Source organism: Gossypium hirsutum, chromosome A10 (genome assembly GCF_007990345.1).
Source record: "Gossypium hirsutum isolate 1008001.06 chromosome A10, Gossypium_hirsutum_v2.1, whole genome shotgun sequence".
NCBI classification, from domain to species: domain Eukaryota; kingdom Viridiplantae; phylum Streptophyta; class Magnoliopsida; order Malvales; family Malvaceae; genus Gossypium; species Gossypium hirsutum.
Window position 1 is genome coordinate 34021 of NC_053433.1, and position 16183 is coordinate 50203.

The 16183-nt window shown below is 34.5% G+C and overlaps 1 protein-coding gene, 1 long non-coding RNA gene and 1 pseudogene across 3 annotated transcripts; all 3 read right to left on the reverse strand.

Annotated features, from left to right (window-relative positions):
* Positions 1–200: 200 nt before the first annotated feature.
* On the reverse strand, positions 201–1569 carry LOC107924929 (uncharacterized). Its single transcript, XR_001691878.2, has 3 exons — positions 787–1569; positions 607–669; positions 201–525 (listed from the first exon to the last, which is right to left on the reverse strand). It is a non-coding gene; the product is annotated as an uncharacterized lncRNA (long non-coding RNA).
* A 754-nt stretch (positions 1570–2323) lies between these two features.
* On the reverse strand, positions 2324–6262 carry LOC107925243 (ketol-acid reductoisomerase, chloroplastic-like; annotated as a pseudogene). Its single transcript, XR_001691924.2, has 10 exons — positions 5644–6262; positions 5470–5562; positions 4683–4748; positions 4394–4534; positions 4081–4274; positions 3852–3969; positions 3618–3757; positions 3303–3470; positions 2983–3138; positions 2324–2903 (listed from the first exon to the last, which is right to left on the reverse strand). The product of XR_001691924.2 is annotated as a ketol-acid reductoisomerase, chloroplastic-like (transcript).
* A 469-nt stretch (positions 6263–6731) lies between these two features.
* On the reverse strand, positions 6732–9661 carry LOC107925244 (sorcin). Its single transcript, XM_041079404.1, has 7 exons — positions 9501–9661; positions 9339–9397; positions 9211–9251; positions 9089–9120; positions 8405–8433; positions 7609–7665; positions 6732–6813 (listed from the first exon to the last, which is right to left on the reverse strand). Exons 1-6 carry the CDS (start codon positions 9582–9584, stop codon positions 7659–7661), a joined length of 252 nt encoding a protein of 83 aa, XP_040935338.1. The 5' UTR covers positions 9585–9661; the 3' UTR covers positions 6732–6813; positions 7609–7658.
* Between the last annotated feature and the right edge of the window lie 6522 nt (positions 9662–16183).

Consider the following 16183-nt stretch of genomic DNA (forward strand, 5'->3'; position numbering starts at 1 on the left):
ATAATTAATTTTTAGTGAAGAGGAATCGAAACTGTCTAACAACAAAATAAGGGTGACTTTGAAGAATAAATTGTACTTATTGGCTAAACCAAAAATTCTTAAAATTTTATAATAAGAAGATATTTGAGTCTAATTTCAAAGAAAATTAGCAAAACTTAATTTAGAGTCATGTAGCTCGAGAAGACAGCTTGACTGAAATATGAGCAAATAGTAGAATTATTAGTAATTATTCTGTAAATTCTGGCGGTGTTACAGGGGATTTCTCCGTTAGGAGTGCTTATAAACTATTACAAGAGACTAGCTTGGATCCTAATACTTTTATTTCACATGTCAAAATTAAAAATTTCTATAGGAAACTATGGAAATTATACATCCCCTTAAAAATTCTAGTTCAGTATGGAGAATCTCATGGAACTTCATTCCGTCCCTTGTTAAACTCAGACTTAAAGAGAGTTGTGGTGGAAGCTCAATGCCCTAGGTGTCGTCAAAATGTAGAAGACAGCAGCCATATTTTCCAACAGTGCCCTACAACAGTTAAGGTTTGGAACCAGTTAAATCTAATATGGGTTTAAACCATAATACTCTGAATATGTGGGAATGGCTTACCTGCGTCTTCGATCAAAGGACTAATGAGCAGATCCGGCTTTTCTACTGTAGACTTTGGTTAATCTGGTTCAGTAGAAACCATTTATTAAATAAAAGAAGATATATGACAGGAATTGAAATAGTAAGGCAAATTCAAAACTATATCGTAGAGTTGGATGCAATAAAAGAGAAAAAACTTACTCTTCAGTCCACTGGTAATAATCAACAGGTAGGTAGAAGGAGAAGGGTCGCAGTTCAGTTTGACACCATTAATCGTCCAGATCAGCTACGGGCTTGCTCATACGGAATGAGGAGGGGGAGATCCTAGCATCGAAGGCAGTCCTTCACTCTAAGATGGCAACTCCGTTCACGGCAGAAGCATATGAAGGTTTATAGGCAGTAAAATTAGGGATTTTTATGGGATTAAATAAAATGGAAGTAGTGGAAGATTCAAAAACTGTTATTAAGAAATGTCAAAGTACTGATACAAATAAATCGGTCATTGGAGCAATTATCAGGGACATACAAAGCAAAAAAGACAAGTTCCAGGAGAATGAGTTTCATTTTGTCCCTAAAGCAAAGAATGTCTACACTCATCTTATTGCAAAGGAGGCCCTAAAGAGAAAAGGAAGTTTTTACCTGGTGGGAGGAATCCCAGATTTGGTTCGTCAAGCGCTGGAGAACTTTCGGCTAAAGCCTCCGGACTGAATGAAAGGAGAAATAAAAGGTTTGGAAACAAGGTAACAAAAAAGAATTCAATTCACGTTTTTGAAAACCTGTTATCATTAATGGCTGGGTTGGTTGACTTGAAAGAACGTAGGCTATTGGTATCCAGCTATTAGATTTGACTGGCATAGGATAAGACTTAGTTTTTGTTTTAGTTTAGTTGAATTTGGACGAGTTGAGCTAGTTATGTTAGTTTCAGGCCTAATTTCTTAGTAGACTTTTTGTTTTGATTTCTTTCTTTATGATTTTTAGGACCTCAGTCCAAATTCTGTTTTATGTATTTTATTTATGTGAATAAGTCCAAACAGATCATTTATTTTAAAAACATAGTTATTAATATTTAAAAAAATTATAATATTTAATATTCCAAGGTATACCACTACCATTATAGACGCCGCTTGTCCAGAGGTTATCGTATTACCAATCAATTAAAAAACTAGTAAAGAAAATATCAAAATCACTCGAATTCAACAACTTATATCAAAAATTTTCATAACTATTTAAATAAACAATTATTATTTAATACAACTAAAATAGTGCATGGTCGGCAAAACATTCTAGTGGCATATAGATTGGATTGGCTGGAATAATGGGCTGTATGAAAAATTGGGCATGGCAAATCACACAAATGGACTGATTATTATTCCCTAATTTACCTCCAAAAATTCCAAATGGGCTCGTGGGAATGACAGATTATATATTATAATAGAGATACAGATTAGAGAAACATTAGACAATACGTATATTGATGCCAATTGGAAAATGGGGTTTAGTAATCCCATTAAAATTTAAAATACCAAATTATAAGGAAATTTTTTTGAAATACAAGCACTAATATCAAAATTAAAAAAAAAATTCTATGGATCCCAAAGGAGAAACAGACTACAAATTTCGGGTTGAACGGGCCGGTTCACCTTGAATTTTTAAACAGCCGGAGGAAATGAACAACCTACTACCACAAAACAAATAAGGAGTACATTATTAAGCATCATTATCTAACTGCCCAAAAACAAGCTAGAAATACATTATTAAGTCTCATTATCTCAAAAAAAGCTGATGGTTTTGGTCCTACAATTATTTAAAACATTTAAAAAAAGAAACATAAAAAGACAGCCGGCACTAAGACATAGCAAAAACTACATCAGTACATACATGACGAGCAAGTTCTGGCTCAAACACACCATAAATATAGTTCCTCATTCAAGTTCTGAGATTCTACCGACTCAATTGCCAGATTGACGCAACTCTGGTCGCACAAAATCAGCATCGGGGGTCACTGAAATGTCAACTGTCGGCCTCAATTGAGCACAGACTTCGATGGCACCATGCACTGGGTCTGACAAGAAGTTGCTGAGAAGATCTTGGTTGATGGGAGTGCCCTTGTCGACAGCCACCAAAGCCTGTTGGGTTAGGATGTAATCAAACCGAGGGGCCCATTTCCTGGATCCCAATCGTGCTGTGGTAGAGCAGTTATCAACCATGAAGGAAACTCCACGAGCATGCATAAATGGATTTAAGGAATCCACTGCCTCTATCACACTCTCGTTGATGATCTCAGAGTACGAGTGTCCTTTCTTCCTCAATATCTCAATCTGAAATTATTCAAACCGGTACAAAAGATCATCAGACAAGTGTAACAGCCTTAGTCTATATCAAAGGCAAGCATCATACCTGAGCCATCATCAAGGCCACATAGACACCGGCAGTAAAAGGATACAATGGCCCTAAATCACCGGATGGGCGTGCCTTTCGGACTCGCTCACCAACTTTCCACATGCGTGTCTGATCAATTTTTCCCATTGGAAAAGCGGGAAGACCATCCTTCTCCTGTAAAACAATGCCAAACAAAGAATGAATCTTATTGGTCCAAAGTGCAAAGAAGGCTGTAAACTATATAACGATAACTATGTGCTACCTTAAAGTCCAGATAATGAGAAACTTGTATCCATTACAAGTTGAAGTATCAACAGCAGATTAAAGAAAATACTTACATAAAACCGTTGCCCAGCCAATACAACACTGCGGATTTCACTTCCGCTGGCCACATCTTCATAGCACTCATACAGTATATCCATGCACGGGTAATAAGATGCGCTATAGGCAGTCTCGAATTCCCTTTTTCCCTCTTCGGACAAGGAGTTGTATACAGCCAACATCCCCTGTTAAAGGACAGAAATATAATACAGTAAATAAATACAAACACTTAACAGGTCTGAGTGCACCAACAGGAGTAAAGCAAAAGAGAAAATAAGCAGACAAGGATGAGGAAATATAAGAGGTTTGAGAAATTGGACACAATGAGCAACCTGTGTTGAGATGGTCTTTGATATAATTCCTGTAATGCATTCAACAGTGTTTTTGTAAGCAAGATCCTCGCTCATTCCATTTTCAGTGTATCTTCTAAACAAAGACTCCACAATTCCATGAACAGCACCAAGAAGAATGCCTAGAAATAATCATCAAAGCACAATAATTTAAGGAGAAAAAGGAAAGAAAAAGCGTTCGAAATTGATCGCAGAAGTGCATGGAAAATTACTTACCCCGCTCCCCAAAGATGTCACTCTTGTATTCCTGCTCTAAAGTAGTAGCAAAAGTGAAAGGTGATCCAAGGGCGACCGACCACCCCAAGGCAACATCAGTAGCTCTACGATCAACATCCTGTGCACAAAGAAATTACTCAGTGACTTAACAGTTAAAAAAAAAAAAGAAAAAAGAAAAAACAATATGGAACATCAGAAATAGAACGATGCAGCACAAGGAAAAAATTACCTGATGGACTCCAAAACTAGAATTGATTCCAGCACCATTGATCTCTCTGCCTTGGACATAGAGTCTCCTTACAGATGGACCCATTCCTTTGGGGCACACAGCAATTACACTAATGTTCTTTGGAAAATCAAGTCCCTTTGGGGCACACAGCTATTTGGTTTCATGTAGGAGAATATCTTCTCATAGTTGTCTGCCTGCAAAATCACATAGAATTCAATTCTTTGTGCAAGAAAAATCATAAATAGCAATACCAATGACAACCAGTTATTTTCATTAGCAGTTTAGCCAAAAGAAATATTATATTCAAACAAACCTGTGCAGCATCAGAAATTAACAGTAACACAAGATCACTTCCAGAAATAGTTTCCCATATATCACCCAAAGTGCCATTCTCTTCAGAGAACCCAGCAGCACGAGCTTCATCAAAAGAACGAGAACCCTTCCTGAGTCCAACCTGTAATTTCGTTTTGAAAAAATTAATATAAAAAAGAAACAAACCAAACAAAACAAAATAAGTCAGGCTGCAACAAAAGCAACCCACAGCACATAAACAGTGGATTGATCAGCTGTGAAAAAAATCATAACTAAACTAAAGAGATTACCTTGACAATGATATCAGATTTTGCATCAGCAAGAGAATCCCTTAAATTTTGAGCTTGAGCGGGTCCCTGAAAGAAGTTTGTTAGCAGTTAAGGTACAGCAGGGTTTTCACTTATTTGAGCCATTCACAATCAATGGAAGGAAACAAAAACGATCATTTTAAGCTAGGGGGCAGATATATTCAATGAAAAGGCCACAACGACCTTAGTTACTAGGGCTGGTGTGGGAATGCCAGATACAGGTGTCCAAGACAGTTAAGTTAACATTTTTTACTAAGATTTTCCATGAATTTTTTTGGTTCTTGAAGGATAATATCCCCGTACTTACATCCAAATATTAATTGGACAAAGGTGCAGTTCATACAGGTTGTTCAAGAAAAATGAAGAATATAAGAAATATAAACGGCAACCAAAGTTGCAGGGGCAACTTCATTGTAAGAGTATTTTCCGGTTTTCTTTCATTTTATATACAGCTATTACAAGAAGCAAAATACATCAGCAAAAAGCATCGTTCTTTAGTTGAGTAAAGATGCTAAGTATTTTATAGAACAATCAATTATGGTCACAATCGCAAAATACAACATGGATACCACGTAAGAAACAAAAAGCAATAACACGACACAACGCACACGACGATATTGTATCCCCGTTTAGGATCGAACAATACTTATATTTTCTCAGCTTGTGAACGACACATGACATGCATACACGAATTGCAATGTCTAATATATAGATATATACAAATTAGCCCGTAAGAGCCATAAATGCCCAAAAAATTTTGGTTTGGTACCTGCGAACCCCAACCAATAACACCAATCTGCTTAATCCCTTTGAAAGCGTCAGGCAGCAACTTAAACAAATCTCTTCCTCCTCTCACAATGTACTAAAAACCAAATCAATAAGCCGTCAAAATGAGAACAGAGATGAAAAAAACAAAACAAAAACAAAATAGAATAATACCCACCTCGTCCTGACCAGCGAGGGAGACTTTCTCCTTCTTGAAGACAGAGGTCTCAAAATCGAGAGATATGTGTGTCTGGACAGCAGGAATGGAGACCATACGAGAGGCCATAGCTGAGCCACAAGCATTATCAGTAGTCAGCCTGGTTGCTTTGAGAGACCTCAAGGATCTCGACACTGAGGCCAAGAAGCCTAGATTAGGGGTGGTTAAAGTTTTGTGGGTTCCGGAGGAAGAATTGAGCGAGGGAGTGGAGAAAGAAGAAGAGAAGGTAGTAGCCGCCATCGTAGCAGAAGTAGAAATGATAGTCAGCTTTAGCAGAAAGGGCGGCCAGGCTATATAGTGAAACAGAGAGCGACACGTAATTTAAGCTGATCCTTTTGTACCCTAACTGGGCTTGGCGTTGGGCCTGCCCCTGCTACATTAGGCTTTATTGTGCACCGGGTGTGGCTGTACTATGGGTTACTTTTCTTTTAAAAAATGTAATTTAGATTTCATAAATTTTATGGGGATTAATATTAATTTCGACTGAAGAAAGTGGTAAAGTAATAAGATTAAAACCATCAACAGAATGTTAAATGTGTTGCTTATTCCTTTCTTAAAAAGCAAATACAGAATGCAGCAATATGTACGAAAAGAAAGGCTAACAGTCATAAAAATTAATACTCACTGCAGTAGACAAACTGATTCAGATCAAGAGTAACCCTGCCTTGTTTTCCCGTGTCAAATGCATTAAACATATTTCTGCACCGACAACAATCCACAAAAGCATAAGAGGGGGGGGGGATAAGGAGATTTACATAACCTGTCTGAGAAATGGATAAATAAATATGATTATATGAAGACTCTATGTCAAGCACCTTCAATTTAAGTGAATTCAAGCATTTGCTGCCCTATATCCACACGGCTGTGAGTAACATGTGTGTATTTCATGTCCGTATTGCTTACATCTTACCATAAAAATTTGACAAGACATAGTAGATGTTCTTTGGGTACCATGTTTACACGATTTTATACACTAATATAATTCAATAAGCAAGACTACCTCATGATATTTAACACTCAAGAAGCAGTTCAGCAGAGATTAGAGATACTGTACCGAGCAGACTGCAAAAATATACAAAGTGATATGAAGTCATCCAGATGCAATCTCCCATTCTTCTTCTGATCAAAGCTCTGCCAACAAAGTAAAAAAATAAAAATGAACAAACATAATATCCATTGGTACAGTAAAAAAAACATAACTAAATTCAGTTCATGCCAAGCGAACTAAGATGGGCCAAATATTAAATTTTGATATGAAATCCATAGGCATTATATCCATGCTAAAATAACACTATAACAAGAACGAATGAAAATTAGAAATCAAGATCAGGTTTTGGAAGGGGAATACTAGATACACATTTAGCCATAAAATTAGTAAATCATAGAATGCTAAATCAACATCAAGCAGAATGAAATAATAATGCTTCCAAAAAGTCTAGTATGTGCAGTGGAAGAGCATGACTGGACTTTGAAAGAGGAATACAAACAGAATAAGAATGTACCATAGACGGTCAGAAGCAAAGGAGAGCAAACAGGGCCCTAGACCCCCTCTTCTCGTCCAAACGCACTATGATATTTTAGTATTCTATTACTAAAAATTATAAAAATCTACTTTAGCCCCCCAAAGAAGTCATAATTTGATCTTTTATTCTGGCACCCCCAACATAATTTTTTTTTACTTTGCTCCTGACCATGGAACTAATAATCTCATTTGAACACACAAGAAATGAAGAATATAATATACACATATACATATATTAACATGTATTGTACATGAGACTCCAAATTCTTGAAGAAACAAACCATAGAGTAAACTGATGAAACGATAAAGATTTGAGGGGGTATAAACACTACTTTATTACCAAGTTCTACGTCATAATATCCCCCTCTCACTTATAACTTTGTGTCCAATTATATAGGCTTTACCTCACATGCTGTGTAGAATGCAGGAGAATCCAAAACGAACCCAATTTTGCTTATTGCCTGCAACAACGTTTTGATATCATGACCAGAAAAAGTAGATGGAAAATGGATGGGCAGATTCCAAAGGGAGACTAAAAAAGTTCGGAACAAATTGAAGTGGAGAAAATCAAAGAGAATAGACCAAAAAAATGAAAAAGAAATATCTATTCAAAGTCTAAAGATGCCAAGACTTGATGCGTGGTTTTAAAAGATGCTTCAAAATCATCACAAGATACCTTATAAACATCATTGGTTGCAAGGAATCCACGATTCCTGTAAAGTGAACAAGAAAGCATTTCAAGTTTTTACTTTTTAGTTCAGATTGAAGAAAATAGTAAATAGGAGGTGCCTACATCATGCCTTAACTTGCTGTGAACATTAAAATAAATGTCTGGAATTATTAGAACCCACTAAGACTCTGTTTAGTTCAAAAATTGTCATTGTTCCCCCCACAATTATGGTCTCAAGCATGAAATGATTAAACCCATCAATCATTAAAAACATCTAGCTAACATAAATTATAGTAGATTTTATGTACTCTAACTCGGGTGTCAGTGTCAGAAATGCACACAAGATAGGTACGTTCCATTTTCTCTAAGTTTTTCCATTTATCAGGTGGGTCTGGTTATTATCTCATATCTATGCCAAAATATGTGTCAGACATATATACTTCAAGTACAATGAAGAGCAAGAGCAGCATAGCATAGAAGAAAAGTAAAAGAAGACTGCTACTTATCATATGGATAAGGCTCAGAATTACCTCTCTAAGTCTGAGAAGGCTTGCTGGACCTGTAGGAAAAAAAAATCATTAAATATAATGAGAGTAACCAAATAAGATGTTAAATCACTTTCCTATACGAATTCCATTCCACCTATTATTTTGAAAGAAAAACATCAACAACATGCATCAGAAGATAATTTGAATTGTGAATTATTGAAATTCATATCAAGCATGGAGTGAGAAGCATGGGATCATAATTGAAAAAGGGTATCAATTTTTCACGTTAAAATGTAGGTTAAATTCTGCCATTAGTCCCTGTACTAATTGTAAATTATGTATTTAGTCCTTGTACTATAGTTTGATCAATTTTATTTTAAAATTTCAGTACTGACCAAACAGTAACTATTTAATTCATTAAATTCTGCTATTTCCCAAATTTGTCATGGTTTGTCAACTTGCTATTTCCACATATTATCCACAAAAAAGTCAGTTATGGATTTAAAAACGGTCCTTAAGACTGAAAATTTAAAATTTTGAAAAATATAGAGACTAATAAATGATCTAATTGGAGAATATGGACTAAATCTACAATTCTACAATTCTAGGTATTGTATAGAGAACCGGGGATTTATAGCAGAATTTGACCTAAAATGCATTTTAAGAAAAGAGAGGAAACTCCAGAAAGGTCTATAAGGATAGAATTCCATTGATGAAAGTACTAACCTTGACGAGGAACTTGTTGAGAGCAAGGAATTCTATGCTTAACAAAAATAAAAAAATTAATAAATAGAACTGAAATTGGAAAAGAAAATACATACAAATTTATTAAATGATGGGAATTTTACCTTCAAAGCTCATGGTACCATTTCTATCAAAATCATACATCCTGTAAAATTAAATATGAAACAATTAATCAACATAAAAAAGGTAAAAGGAGCTAAAATTGAGAAACTAAAAAAGAAAAAAAGAGAACCTGATCATTTGTTGAACGACAGAAAGAGGAAAGTTGAGATTACCGATGGCGAAAGCGCTCTGATCGTTATTTTCAATTTAAAAAGAGACTTGAGCAATTTAATTAATTTTCTTAAAAAAAAAAGAAAACCCATTTTGAAGGGGGGAAAATTGAAAAAGGAACCTTGAGTTGAGTAGCGGTGATGCTTCCAGTTTTCCCTGAGTCAACTCGGTCGAACCACTCTCGTAGAAGCACACTGTCCTCCATGTTCAACAGAGACAAGGGCCTCTGAAATTCGAAGTTCGAGGCAACTACGTCAACGGTGTTTATATACTGTAGGTTATGTAATACAAGGTTAATAGGCAATTTCGTACCTGAACTTTATAACTTATTACTCAATGTGATACTTAAGCTATATACTGTAGGTAATGTCACATAAGCTGCATTTATCTGCTGTAAAAACAGCACTAGCGGTGACACCTATTTACTTTTAATAACTAAGATAAATTATACTTAGTAAAATAATAAATTTAACTCTCAATCAAATATTATATTTATTTAATTGTAATTTTAAAAAATTAACTCTCAAAATTTATAAATAATTTTAATTGATCCTTAAAATTTACCTTCCTATTCCGCTTCTCTACCACCACGTCCACCTCCTCCCCACTTTTCTCAAAAAAAAATAAATCAATTTGTATGAAACATTAAACCAAATATTCTTTGTTAGTAACTACACATTCCATTGCTTCCTTGTCTGCTGTCATCTTTCTAAACTTAATTCTGTATTTAGAAAATTAAGTGTCTTTGTTTCTAACAGAAAGTTTGAGTTGTTCACTACAAGTGCATATTAAAGGATATTTAATAATTAAGTGAACTGGAAGAAGGTGCTTGTTGTTTTGAGATTGTGATTGAGTGGGCAACAATGGGTTGTTAAGCCTTGGGGGGCATTAATTAACCTTGGGGGTAGTAGGATATTGCATTTAGAGGAGGCAAGCTATAATACCCAAAAATTATTACAGTAAGAAAGTAAGATATTATCCTTGCTATAGTTAAGTAATGAAATAAAGTGAAAAAAGAGAAATTTTATTATGTCAACATTGGGAAGTATATTATGATGTATTACATTATTATTTCAAGAAAGGACTAAATTGTAAAAGAGAGAAAAGTTTTCTTGCCCAAGAGTAAATACTCAAAATTTGAGGGGTTAAACTATAAATATAAAAAATTAAAGGACCAATAGTGTAAATATTTTAGGGGTGGAATAATCTAAAAACTAAGAAAAATGGATGAATTAGGCCCAAATCGAATAGGTGAAGAATTATGAGGGACTAAATCGTAATTTTTCTAAATTAAGTGATGACTCATTGATGGAATTTTGAAAGATTTTGAAGGAAAAAATGGTCAATTAGTAAGAGAGAGAATTCTAGAATGTAATGATTATGTTGATGATATTTTAAATTAATTAATTAGATAAATATTATTTTATTAATATTTTAATAAGATATTTATGATTATTTTATTATTTTATTTAGTATATATATACGTGTGTGTGAAAAAAAACACACACACACTCACAACAGCCATCATCTTTCCATGCATTTCACGTTAGAAAAGAAGAGAAGAAAGAAAGTTTTGCTTTCTTTACAATTTAGTCCTTCCACCAAAAATTCACCATTTTCACCTAGAAATCAAAAGAATTTCCATAGCTACCAAGAGAGAAGGCTAAAGGGAGTTAGAATATTAAGTTGGGTTCAAGAAATAAAAGCCAGAGGAGAGAGAAAAATCAAGTTAAAAATTGAAATCAATAGGACAAGGTAAGAACTTTAAGACTTCAATATATTTTGAGTAAAGTATCTCATGTAAGGTAATATCAAAAGCATGAAAATTATGTTAAGGTAGAGTTTTCTTATATAAGGTTCTATGTTTTTGATATATTAGTGAAGAGAAATAAGAGAAAATGATGGGAAATATTGTAGAGAATGGAAATAAGGGTGTTATAAACTTGGTAATCAATATGTTGCACTAAAACAGTTTTGACAGCAGCTGTAGTTAAATTTTGAAAAACCACCAAAAATTGTGAAAATAGAATTAGATGTTAAATAAATTCTATTGAATCTAGTTTTTTATAGAAGAAACGGTGTAAGCAATGAAATTGTAAATTTTGAGATATAATAAATTTTATGAGACAATGTCAGAATAATTTCGGGTTCCTCTATTTTGACTTTGGAAAATCATAAAAAAAATTGAGAAAAAATAATTAGAGGCTTAAATTTATTTTTTAAATCCTCAATGAGTCTATTTTCAAGAGAAATAAACGGAAACATCATTCAAATTTTGTACTAAAAGATAATTAATTTTTAGTAAGGAAAGGTCGAAGCTGTTAAACAGCAGAATAGGGGTAAGTTTGAAGATTTTACTGTACTTATTGGCTAAATTATAAATTCTGAAATTTTTATGGTAGAAATATATTTGAGTCTAGTTTTAGAAACATCAAGCGGTCTTAATTTAGAATTCTGTAGCTCAAGATATAAATAATTTAGTAACTATGACTCAAGTGGACAGCTAGATATGAACATATGAGAAAATAGTGGAATTATATATACATTAAGGATATGGAATAGAGAGGAGGAGGAGGAAAATATATCTGAATATTTAGTTAGCATGGGTTACATTAAAGTGGTTAATTTGCATGTTTTAGGCTCAGGGACTAAATTGAATAAAAGTAAAACTTTAGGGGCAATTTACTACCGCATCATGCTGGGTTAACCAATCCATACCCAATATCACGTCAAATTCATCAAATGGCAGTAACATCAAATCAGCCGAGAAACAATAACCTCTTACCATTATTGGACAATTTTTACAAATTTTATCCACCAACGCAGACTGGCCCAGAGGGTTTGAGACTTTAACCAAAAATTCAGCAGGTTCAACAGATAAATTTTTAATAATTGCAAGTTTAACACATATATATGAATGCGTAGAACCAGGATCAATCAATGCAGTAATATCAGTATCAAGTAAAGAAAATGTACCAGTAATAACATCGGGTGCTGAGGCATCTTCTCTGGCACGAATGGCATATGTCCTAGCAGGTGCTCGTGCCTCAGGCCTACCTGCAGTATCTTTTGTAGCTTCTCGACTACCACTGACATTACCGGATGGTCGAGGTGGTCTACCTCTCGAAACTGGATTACTCAGCTTCGATATCTGTTCAGCTTCTTTTTCACCCTTTTCTGGACAATCTCTGAGGAAATGGTCAAAAGAACAACATCGGTAACAAGCCCCGCTCTTTAATCGGTTTAGGAGTTCCAACACTGCCAACATTGGTCACTGATGGAGTAGAAGGCCTTGGATTAGTGCGTTGAGAACCTCGCTCTTTGCCCGAATACCCAATGGCTGAAGTAGAACGATCCTAATACTTCTTCAATTTTTTTGAAGCAGAAAACTGAGATTTTCCCATCGGTCTTTTACTAAAAATTCGAGCTTCCTTCTCAGCATGTTTCTTTTCTTTGCTCAATTCTTCTACTTTATAAGCTCTCTCTGCCAATGTAGCAAACTCTCGAATTTCAAGAATTCCGATCAGTAGTTTAATGTCTTCATTTAACCCTTCTTCGAATCGTTTGCACATTTCAGCTTCTGACTGTACCCATTCTCGAGCATATTTACTCAATCGAACAAATTCTCTTTCGTATTCAGATACTGATCTGTTACCCTGTTTCAACTCAAGAAATTCTTTTCTTTTCTGATCGAGAAACCTCTAGCTGATATATTTTTTTCTGAACTCGGTCTAAAAGAATTCCCATGTAATTTCTTCTTTCGGAACAACTGAAGCTTTAGTATTCCACCAATGGTACGCTGTGTCTTTTAGCAGTGAGACGGCACATTTCAGACATTCTTCTGGTGTACGAGATAATTCCTCCAGAACCCGAGTAGTGTTTTCTAACCAGAATTCAGCCCGTTCGGAATCATCATCAACTGCTGCTCGAAATTCTTCGACCCTATATTTTCGAATTTTATCTACTGGAGCTTTCCCTTTTCTGACAGATTCAGTACCTGCACCCTGTGGGATCTCGGGAACCGGTGAAGGAGTAGGAGGGGGAGCTTGAACTTGCTGCACTACAGGGTTAGTTCTTAAATATTGATTAAACCATTCATTCATCATTTGAAAGAAGGCTGTTTTTGCCTCCTCCCCTCGACCCTCTGTCTCGAGCCTTCTACTGCTAGTTTCTTCTCTTTGTATTGAAGCCGGAGCATGACTCCCAGCTTCCTCAGATTGAGCTCGGTCGGATGACATTACTATAAGAAAAACACATTTTAAATGGTCAAGAGATATCACACTATCAATAATAATTTAAATAGCATGTATAGCTAATCCCGTATTTGCTACATCGGTCCTAGAACCGGCTAAACCGTAGCTCTGATACCAATAAATGTAATACCTCTACCCGTATTCATTGCCGGAACAGGGTACGAGGCATTACCGGAGTTTACGAATTAATTTTTTTTATATTCAATATAGCCCCTTTATAAATATCTAACATTCCCTGCAATATTAAATCGAGACCAATCCACATCAACCAAATCAATTCAACATATTTTCAAGATAAATTCATACATATTTATAAGATAACGTCATCACATATCTAAAACCAGGTTTGTTAACCATACTAATGGCTAACTTTACATTCATTTCACGTTAACATTTACTTTGTTAGCTTATACATGCCATTGATTTCCAAAATAAAGTTTCTTTATATACCGAAATCCTGAGGTTGACAGTGTGATGTGTCTCCGACCAAATCCGACCTCCGAGCTCTTAACACTACAAAACAGGGAAAAAGGAAACGGGGTAAGCACTTCGTGCTTAGTAAGCTCATGGAACAAGAATTATACTTACCTAATATTTTCAATACAATACAATAAACATCCATATATCCATTCAATGCATTATTACCCTAATATGCACAAACTCAACATTCAAGTTAGTACAATAATTTCCATGTACCAATAATATATACCATGATTGATGAGCTCATCAATATCCTAATTTCCATTTCCTTGTTATTTTTTTATACTTATCCCGTTGAATTTATCGAAATTTCGATGGATTTTCGGAGGTACACTTTTAGTATACAATTCCGGGTCCGCCAATTCATATTCATGTGCGCACATTTCCATTTCAGAGAGCACACTCCCGCGAACCTCAACCTTGCAGCGGGATTACCAGTCCAGGCTAAATCCCCTGCAATATAAACTCATAGAGTATTGTCGGAATTACCAGTCCAGGCTAAATCCCCTACAACAACAATTACTCTAATGAGCTTGGATCTGAATTACCAGTCCGGGCTAAATTCAGACCCTAATTCGGATTACCCGTCCGGGCTAAATCCATTTTACACATATTCTTTGGGAGGGCTATATCAGGATAGGATCACCCGTCCGGGCTAGATCCTTTTTACCGTCAATTCCTTTTCAGAGATCCATCGAATTTTCCTTTCATTCAACCGTGATTTCTTCCCATTTTATCAAATATATCAATGTTTCATAAATTTTCATACAATGAACATTCAAATCATATTCACATTAATAACATACAATCTCAAGCATTTAAGAATATAATTCAAGTTACACGAACTTACCTTGATACTTGTTTGTAAACAATAAAAATCTACTAATCTCGAACTTTTTCCTTTCCTCGATCTAGCTTCGTATTTGAATCTTCCGAATCTAAATAAATAAATTTAATTATCAATTTAATACGTTTCATGTTCATATGCAACATTCTCTATAATTCAACTATTATTTATAGTTCATTCAAAGCTGTCTACTTGAGTCATAGTCACTAAATTATTTATAACTTGAGCTATGGAACTCTAAATTAAGATTAGTTAATTTTTCCTGAAACTAGACTCATATATCTTTTTACCATAAAATTTTAAGAATTTTTTGTTTATCCAATAAGTACAGTTTATTCTTTAAAGTCACCCCTGTTCTGCTGTCGACAGTTCTGACCCTTCTTTACTAAAAATTGATTATCTCTTCATACAGAATTCAAATAATGTTCTCGTTTGTTTATATTAAAAATAGACTCATTATTCTTAAATTTGAGCCCATAACTGTTTTTCTTAAATTTTTTATGATTTTTCAAAGTCAGAACACTGGAACCCGAATTCATTCTGACATTGTCGCACAAAATTCATTATATCTCAAAATTTACAAATCCATTGCTTATACTATTTCTTCTATAAGAAATTAGACTCAATAAGCTTTAATTACATATTTTTTTCATCTTCTAATTCGATTTCTACAATTTATGATGATTTTTCAAAGTTAGTCTACTGCTGCTGTCCAAACTGTTTTTGTGCAAGCTGTTTATTACCATTTCCCCCTAAGCTTTTAATAAATGATAATTTCGTCCCTACTCAATTGGCCTCTAAATTGAGCTGATTTTTCTCAATTAACATTTTACTCTGTCACCTTAAACTAGTTTACAACCTTTAGGGATCAGAATTTCAGCAATAGACTTTAATTCCAAGCATTTTCACAATTAGGTCCTAAAAATCAATTTCTATTGAAATTACCTAATAAAATCATCTCATAAACAAATTAAAGCTTTAATTTAATTCTATTTCATCATAAACTTATAGCACTCAACCATGGTAACTTTCAATTTCATCCATGAAATCAAAAACTAATGAATTTAATAGTAGGACCTAGTTGTAAAAGTCTTAGAAACACAAAAATTACAAGAAAAAGGCAAGGATTAACTCACTTGGTGAATAAATTATAAAATACCAGCTTAGAGAACCCTCCTATGGCGTTTTTAGCTGCTGGAATTGAAGAGAAATGAAGAGAAATCT

Excerpts from the sequence above, each read along its gene's own strand:
- LOC107925244 (XM_041079404.1), bottom strand. The coding sequence starts at position 9,584 with ATGGAGGACAGTGTGCTTCTACGAGAGTGGTTCGACCGAGTTGACTCA. Across the intron at positions 9,398-9,500 it reads TCACCGCTACTCAACTCAAG|AGCGCTTTCGCCATCGGTAA; the intron begins GTTCCTTTTTCA and ends AATAACGATCAG. Across the intron at positions 9,252-9,338 it reads GTCGTTCAACAAATGATCAG|GATGTATGATTTTGATAGAA; the intron begins GTTCTCTTTTTT and ends TTAATTTTACAG.